We start from the raw sequence: 8,296 nt of genomic DNA, 5'->3' as shown, positions 1-8,296 counted from the left end.
GGTTGGTAACACTATGGATTATGGAGGGAGACAAAGGAGAAGGTTGGCATTTGAAAAGCTTTCCTTGGATATTGTGCTACCAGATTGTAGTTTAGTTAAGGTTGTCTCACTGCAAACAGCCAGGTCTGGTTAACACAGAGGACAGATGCTAAAGAACAAGGTTAGCTTTCAGGGATCTGGGTAGGAGAAACTGAGAGATGCTTGCTGCACATACATTTACCTGGTTTCAGGTTTTTATCTCCTTGCTTGAGATTAAAATTTGAGCAGGAGAGCTTCTGTTTGGTGTGCTTTGGGCACAGTGCCTATCCTTTTGCTAGGACAGCACAGAGGGTGTAAAATGTGCAATGCACTCATTCCCCTTCTTTGGTATGAGGTGTAAGTTGTTTGAAATGGTGATTTATTTTGAAAATGTTTACTCTCCTTTTTATGTGATGTGTGTGTTCCTGTTTGTCTGTATGGCACCATATTCAGTGAAGGTAAGAAGAAGGGGTAAGATCCCTGGAGCTGAAGTTATGGGCAATTGTGAGCCACCCCCCCATGTGGGTGCTAGGAACTGAACTTGGGTCCTCTGCAAGAACAGCAAGTGTTATTGGACACTTAGTCCACATCTCCAGTCCTATTGTATAGTGTCCTTTAATTATTTGACATAAAAAGCCTTTGCTCAGCTGTCACTGAGTTGCTGGGAACCTGCCTACCACCACATGTTTGAGTCACAATTTCTACATTACCTGATCATTAGGAAGATACAATATGAAATGACAATACATAATATTACCCTGGGAACCAAAGCCACCTGGCTTCCCTGACAAGATTCCATAGGGTTGCATATACTGTTCAGGGTGTGGTCTTGAGTGTTTCACCATCTACCCCAGCTTTTGTCTTTAAGCAGAAAGCAGAGGCTTCTGCCAGTGATAGACTCTACTTCAAAGGCACACATATAAACTGAGATCTGAATGTCACACTCATGAGCCTTTGTATTCTCCTCCTATTAAATAGGCTACAGTGAAAGCTATGTTTCAACAGGAGTAACAATGGAATATTTTACCTTAAGAAGTTCAAGTGTCATGGGGCAGAAGGGGTTTCTGCCTGTCTTACCTGTTCATTCTCTCCCTGCATACAAGCTCTGGCTTGGGAAGTCACAGGTTCAGAAGATAGCTTAATAAACCTAGAATCAGAGCCAGCACATCCATTCATCCGAAGGAGAGACTTTTAGCTTAGGAAGCTTGCAGTATTCTTACACATTATGGGGATGATTTTGCCAAGGATGAAATGTTCCCTTCACCTTAGCCAGAACTTCCTTTCTTCTAGACAGTGCTTTGTGGAAACTATTAACATTTTCCTCTGAAGTCCTTTTTGTGTATGACTAAGTCTCTTTGTTGCACTTGGTCTTTCTCTAAATACAGAGCCATGCAATTGGTTTGGTTCAGTTTACTAAATACAAAATCACATCTCGGTTCTGCTTTCTAGAAGCTAGAGCGATAGAAATTTAGCTTGGAGATTAGCTTGTTCCTAAACCCTTTGTACTCTTAGTTTACTCCCATGTTTTTTCCTTTGGATTTTGAAACCTCTCCTCAGATATCAACCTTGTATCTAAACTACGAGGATATTTCTCACCGAAGAGCTTAGGTTTAGGAAAGCTACCTTACATGTTGCATTGTATTGTTTGTTTTTGTACTATGTCTTAAGTTCACCTTGTTGGGCAGCCAGCGACGGATACCAAACCTGGTTAAATTAGACAATGAGAGGATGTAATTGCTTCATTCCCTTTTCTGTCTTTGAAAGTTAAAATGGCAAGTGAATTGTGCCCAGCAAGCTGATCAGTGCAATGGTTTCACACTAATTGCTAGATGACAGGTTCGGTCATGTTTGCCTTGGTCTTTGTATTCCTGCAACACACTATTTCATTTGTAGATGCTGTTCTCTGTTTGTACCCCAGGATTTCATAGTGTTCTTTTTACAGCAATCTCACGTCGGTCTGTGCACCTCTTCATCTAACAGACTTGATTTCTCCTCGATCTTTCCTGTTCCTGGCTTTGGAGAGCCCCAGCCTCGTCCTGGCTAACTTGTACTCTTCAAAACCTGTTGCTCAGTCAGAAGATTTGCATATTCCCAGGCAGGCTGATTAGTTCAGTCAAGTTGGGCTCTGTTCATTCAGCTTCTGTCTGTGATAGGCCCCAGAAGATATTAAAATTCCTTTGAGTAAAGCGGGTCACACTTCCCAAGAAGTAAGCCATGTGGGACTTTTAGAGACCATCACCCAACACTGATCTGCCACCTCTAGTCTTATTCTTCCTTGTCAGAAGTATCTTTATTGTATTTTTCCCTCATAAATAGAATGCAGACTGTGAGCAGGGGAAGCCAAGGTGAAAATAACCAAAAAAGTATTAAGAAAGTAAAAGATATACTCTCATTCCAGGTTTCCTTTTCTGGTGACTTATTCGTTTCAGGTCTAGGACTATATTTCAGAGGAAATGGTAGATATTCATGGCTTGGAGGAAGGGAGGTAGAGGGAGAAGCTGCTGTCCCAGGAGTTTAGGGAAGGAAGAGTCAATTTTAAAAAAAGTACAAGTGGCCAGTGGCCCCAGGGGAGGATGCTGTCCTGTTTTGGTAATTGAAGGAAGGGAAACACAACTAGAGGAAAATGGGATTAGCCGCAAAGAAGAAAGAGTTACAAGGCCTAGTATGGGGGAGGGAATGAAGGGGGGCGGGTCCTCTTCTGCCGCACTGCTGGTGGGAGGGGAAAGTGGGGATCCGAGTTGGTGGATGACGTCGCTCTCACGTGACCAAGAGCTGACGTGTGCAGAAGTCCTTCTTGTCCTGGTCGTTGTTCCCGTCTGAGTACCAGCTCCCTATTACCCTGAGGGCGGGCGGGCCTGCAGCCGAGGAAAGAAGGAGGCGGAAAAGAAATTGTCCCGGATCCCTGCAGGTCAGTGCCTGGGATATTCCATAAAGTAGGGGTGGTGGAGGGTGGAGGGCGGAGGCCGTCGCAGGTCCGGGGGCGCCGCCGTCGTCTCTCCCACTTGCCGCCCTCTTTCCAAGATATATGTCCCGCCCGCAGCCCATTTCGATTCTGCAAAACAGTGAGTAGGGGGTGTTTGGGCAGGCGTCCAGAAATCCGGAGATGGGAATCTGCTGCGGGCGGAGGCCAGCAATCCGGAAAGGGAGCTGTAGCCTGGGTGTTGGCCCCTGGTCCACCAGACTGTGCCGGCGGGGAAAAACTGGACATGGGGTCCGGCGTGGGGTGCAATGTGATGTGTCAGCCAAACCCTGAGCCGAGTATCGGGCGGGAAACCTTTAACAACCAGACCTCCGAATTAGGAAAGAGTTTTGTTCTCTGGGGACCGGTCCGTCCACCAAGCACTCTGTAGCGGCTGTTTCCCGTCTTTCTGCCCGTGGCCGTGTCTTCCTTACCATGGCTCTCTGTCTAGTGGGTCCAAGCTTCTCCCGGGTGGCCAGTCTTTTTGTAGGTTGTGGTACCACGCCAGGCAAGAGAAGAGGAAGGAAATTAACCAGATCGGTGAAGGTCGAATTGAGGGTAAGACCATCTGGGGACCCTAGGAGCGGCGGGGGTAGAAAAGGGGGAAAACCAGAAAAGGTAATCTAGGTTTAGATTTGAGTCTAAATGTGTTTCTCACACTCCCCGAACTGTGGAGAAATGGCGTGCGCTGTGTGTGTGTGTGTGAATGTGCTCGCAGGGGTGGGGGTGGGGGGGCGGGGGGCGAGGGACGGGGGGGGGGCCGGGGGGGCGGGATGATGGCAGGAAAGCCTATCAGATAGTTTGTTCATAATCCTTCTCTTTCAACAGCACTTCGTGTCCATGTTTTCGATCTGTCATCTTGCAGGTCTGCTGTAGCAGGTGGTACTGCTTGAAGCAAGGGAGGAACTTTTCCCCCACCCCGGATCAGTGGAGGTCGGTGTGGGCGTGGGGGTAGCCTGGAATGGAGGAGGGGTTCGAAATAAGTCCGGGTTTAGTCAGGCTCACTCAGTCCTACTTTCTTTCCTTACACCCACCCATTTCAGACGGGGAGGGGGCTAAGTCTGTGCGTGTTTTGGATGGATGGCACAGCGAGGTTTTAATAGACCTGGATGGTAAATTAGGCAAGCATAAAATATACAGTCCCTGCAGCAAGCCCTCCTTATTCACTGTTTCTGGTCTCTCTGCAGAGCAGAAAGATTGCTGGGCGTGGCAACACCTCACAGTAAAGGAAGAAGGGCCAAGCTGCTTGCTCCCAGGAGGTTAGTATAAGGGTGCTTGTCCCATGGGGGCTACCACAGGAGCCTGTGACAGACGAGAGCCCAGCAAAATTTGTGGATGCCATTGACTTTGTGCTTAGAGGCAAGAGTGGACTGGGATTGTGGGTAAGTGGGGAGAGGTGTGTAGGGAGAGAGTGGAATGAGGGAGCTAGATAGACAGGAGCCTGTGACAGATGAGAGTCCAGCAAAATTTGTGGATGCCAATTGACTTTGTGCTTAGAGGCGAGAGTGACTGAGAGTAGGGGGAAGGGAGGAGAGGCGTGTAGGGAGAGACTGAAATGAGGGAGATAAAGGCTTTTGTCAACAATTTGTATTCTCTATCCAGAATTCAATGACTACTTTCTTGCCCCTCCATGCAATTGTCTGCATGGGGCAGTGCAAAGAGAAGAGAAAGCCAAACCCTCTTTTCTTCTTCCCTTTCTAGGTTTACCTCCAGAACTAGTTACTGCAGCTTTGAAGTGACTGAAGAAGATCATTCTCCATAGGCCTACACTCAGGCCCGAAGCTCTCTTCCCTTATTTTGAGTGGCCACTCTATTTCCTGGTCCCTGCCGTTGTCAGGGACGATTGCATGGGCTACGCCAGGAAAGTAGGCTGGGTGACTGCAGGCCTGGTGATTGGGGCTGGAGCCTGCTACTGCATCTACAGATTGGCCCGAGGAAGAAAGCAGAACAAGGAGAAAATGGCCGAGGGTGGCTCTGCTGATGTGGATGATGCTGGGGACTGTTCTGGGGCCAGGTATAATGACTGGTCTGATGATGATGATGACAGTAATGAGAGCAAGAGTATAGTTTGGTACCCACCTTGGGCCCGGATTGGCACTGAAGCAGGGACCAGAGCTAGAGCCAGGGCGAGAGCCAGGGCTACGAGGGCTCGGAGAGCTGTCCAGAAAAGGGCTTCTCCTAACTCAGATGATACTGTTTTGTCCCCTCAAGAGTTACAAAAAGTACTTTGTTTGGTTGAGATGTCTGAAAAGCCTTATATTCTTGAAGCAGCTTTAATTGCTCTAGGTAACAATGCTGCTTATGCATTCAACAGAGATATTATTCGGGATTTGGGCGGTCTCCCAATTGTTGCAAAGATTCTCAATACACGGGATCCCATCGTGAAGGAAAAGGCTTTAATTGTCCTAAATAACTTGAGCGTGAATGCTGAAAATCAGCGTAGGCTTAAGGTATACATGAATCAAGTGTGCGATGACACAATCACTTCTCGATTGAACTCATCCGTGCAGCTGGCTGGACTCAGATTGCTTACGAACATGACTGTTACTAATGAGTATCAGCACATACTTGCTAATTCCATTTCAGACTTCTTTCGCTTATTTTCAGCAGGAAATGAAGAAACCAAACTTCAGGTTTTGAAACTCCTTTTGAATCTGGCTGAAAACCCAGCCATGACTAGAGAACTGCTCAGGGCTCAAGTGCCAGCTTCGCTGGGCTCCTTCTTTAGTAAGAAGGAGAACAAAGAGGTTATTCTTAAACTTCTGATCGTTTTTGAGAACATCAATGACAATTTCAAATGGGAAGAAAATGAGCCTGCTCAGAATCGCTTTAGTGAGGATTCGCTTTTTTTCTTTTTAAAAGAATTTCAAGTGTGTGCCGATAAGGTTCTGGGAATAGAAAGCCACCAGGATTTTCTAGTGAAAGTAAAAGTTGGAAAATTTGCAGCCAAACTGACTGAGCGTATGTTCCCAAAAAGCCAGGAATAACTTGGTGGCTTTGTAGCATAGCAGCAGCACACCTTGTAAACTACTCCTTTTCTCCACCTTGTTTATATGGCAAAGGAATCCTTTCAGCTGCCAGTTTTAAATAAGAAATATTATGCTGTTTTGTTGATACTGACATTTAACCGAGTTTGTCTTCAGGTTTAAGTTGGATGAATGAATATCACTACTTGCCCTGAAAACATGTTTGTTGCTTTTTATCTTGCTGCCTAGATTGAGATATTTTTACTATTTCCTTTACGTAAGTGACAGTGAACCAATTCATCCTAAGTAGGCTCCTTTTTTTCATTTGCATCGATTTTATTTGTGTATCATCAATAAAGATTTATGTTAATGCTGGAAAGAAACAACAGAAGAAGAAACTATCCTGTCCTTTGGTTTATAATCTAGTTGTAGAGATAAGAAACAAACAAACAAAACCAAAAGTAAAACAAACCCTGAGAACATTTGAAGCATACATTCTGTCAGATGTGTGCCTTCAGAACAGAGAAGAGGCAAAGGCTTTGGTGGCTGGCTACATGAGTCAGTTAAAGCTTTAGGGAGGACAGAGCCATTGAAAGGGAGTCCTGAATTGGGTAGGGAAGTTAGTGCATTCCATGAGACCAGAGTTGAGGAGAAATGATGTAAGGAAAGCATTAATTTGGGAAGCCTTATGGTAGTCAAAATAGCCTTCTTCGAGTGAAGAATGTGGGAAATAGAACGAAATAATTTCGGAAAACTGTGTGAAACCCTTTGCAGAAGGCTTGTTGAATGTATTTTAACTAGGAAAGAATTGGGGTCAATATAAATGTCCTCCCCACACCGTGTCATCAAGGATGGTGTAGCAAAATGCATCCTTTCCAACTCTGGTGATGGGCATTTGGCAATACATATCATTAAGCCTTAAAATATGTACCCTTTTGTCCTAAGGAGATAGATGGATAATTGGGCAGAGACTGTATGTGCAAGGCTGTTCTTGTCGGCACTGGCTTATGGTAGTGACATTGGGAACAGCTTCAGTGTTCCACACACTGAACTGACTAAGTAGGTTAAAGAATGTCCATGCTGTGTGATAAATGCGCTGATGGAACTCAGTGTTGCTAGAAAAAGACACTCATCATACATTGTTAAGTGAGCAAGGTAAGTTAGATAGCAGTATTCAGAGTATGATTACATATTTGTGGGGGGAAGTTTAAATCATGTTTAAAAAGACACTAAAATCTATGGAATTATATACACCCAGTAGTACTAAGAGTTATATTTGGATGACAGATAATGAGTGATACTTACTTTTTGTACTTACTCATCTATGTTTTTTTATTTATCAAAAATTAATACTGATTTTTAAGAAAGGTCTGGAAAAGGCAAAGTATGGGGGGAATGTAGCAGGTGACTAATTTGAATGCGTACTGAGAGGAAAATATCTAGGCCCCAAATGAGGTGGTCTGACGGTTCAACCTCAGAATGAGAGGTGATGGTGAAGATAAGGCTGACTATCAGATTTGAATGAGAGAACTTATGCAAGTTAGCTACACTATTCTTGCATATAGCAGCAGTTAATTAAGAAATGTGAGTACCTTTAAGTACTACCCAGAATGTAGTGTTGATGGGTCTTGGTTAACTTTCATTTTGCTGGGGCATCCTATGTTTCAGTGTCATTTAATAAATAATAATGATAATAATAAAGGTTAACATTTATTAAGTGATTACTGTGTAGAGGTCTGTCATTCTTGCAAGGAACCTGTAGAAATAATTTCTCAAAATGTTCCACGGCTAAAAGTGACACCTCAGCCATGATCTCTCCTGCCTTCATGACATGTTCCTCATTGGTGTGAGGATGCTCTCCTGATTTGAATGTGACCAGGAAATGGTGCACTCTTCGGTCTAGTTGTGATTTAGGTTGGGCTCCAGGTTTTCACATATGCCCTCCAATGTCTGTAGCAGGACAAGGGACTGGTTGGCTTCAAGTTGTTGGAAATGGTCACCATACGAAGTCATTTATGTATAGTTCATTTGATAGTTCTTTAGAGGATGATAAGAAATGAAGTTAAAATTATTCTTGCCTGTGCTAAGTAGCATAAAAAGGATTGTTATGACCAGGGCGGGAGCAGATCCACTTAAAACAAATGGAATTTGAAGTGTTTGTGTGATATTCAGATACCGCATTAGCGTTTGAATGAATTAGTCCTGCTTTCAGTGAAGACGCCTAGGCTGCAAATAAAAGCCTGAGAGATGTCAGAAGTTAGATGAAAACTGAGGACAGGGGTCTGGATGCCTAAAAGAACTAAATAAGAAACTAGCAGCTGGAGAGAGAAGCACAGAATTTAGTCAGCCTGTT

At 44.5% G+C, this 8,296-nt stretch overlaps 1 protein-coding gene across 4 annotated transcripts; it reads left to right on the top strand.

Moving 5' to 3' along the window:
* The first annotated feature begins 2,768 nt into the window (after window positions 1-2,768).
* Window positions 2,769-7,664, top strand: Armcx3 (armadillo repeat containing X-linked 3). 4 transcript variants are annotated; one of them, XM_048417845.3, is made up of 5 exons: window positions 2,769-2,926; window positions 3,457-3,535; window positions 3,843-3,910; window positions 4,165-4,236; window positions 4,679-7,664. In XM_048417845.3, exon 5 carries the CDS (start codon window positions 4,825-4,827, stop codon window positions 5,962-5,964), a length of 1,140 nt encoding a protein of 379 aa, XP_048273802.1. In that variant the 5' UTR covers window positions 2,769-2,926; window positions 3,457-3,535; window positions 3,843-3,910; window positions 4,165-4,236; window positions 4,679-4,824; the 3' UTR covers window positions 5,965-7,664. The 4 variants fall into 4 exon arrangements, with proteins under 4 accessions (XP_048273802.1, XP_048273803.1, XP_085541203.1 ...); XM_048417846.3 differs by having other exon boundaries at window positions 3,806-3,910; XM_085685077.2 differs by having other exon boundaries at window positions 2,776-2,926; window positions 3,429-3,535.
* The last annotated feature ends 632 nt before the right edge of the window (window positions 7,665-8,296 follow it).

This window comes from Myodes glareolus, chromosome X, assembly GCF_982192425.1.
Source record: "Myodes glareolus chromosome X, mMyoGla1.1, whole genome shotgun sequence".
Classification (NCBI taxonomy): Eukaryota; Metazoa; Chordata; class Mammalia; order Rodentia; family Cricetidae; genus Myodes; species Myodes glareolus.
Note: the sequence above shows the minus strand (reverse complement) of the source record. Positions and strands in the feature narration are given on the sequence as shown.

Excerpts from the sequence above, each read along its gene's own strand:
- Armcx3 (XM_048417845.3), top strand. The coding sequence starts at position 4,825 with ATGGGCTACGCCAGGAAAGTAGGCTGGGTGACTGCAGGCCTGGTGATT.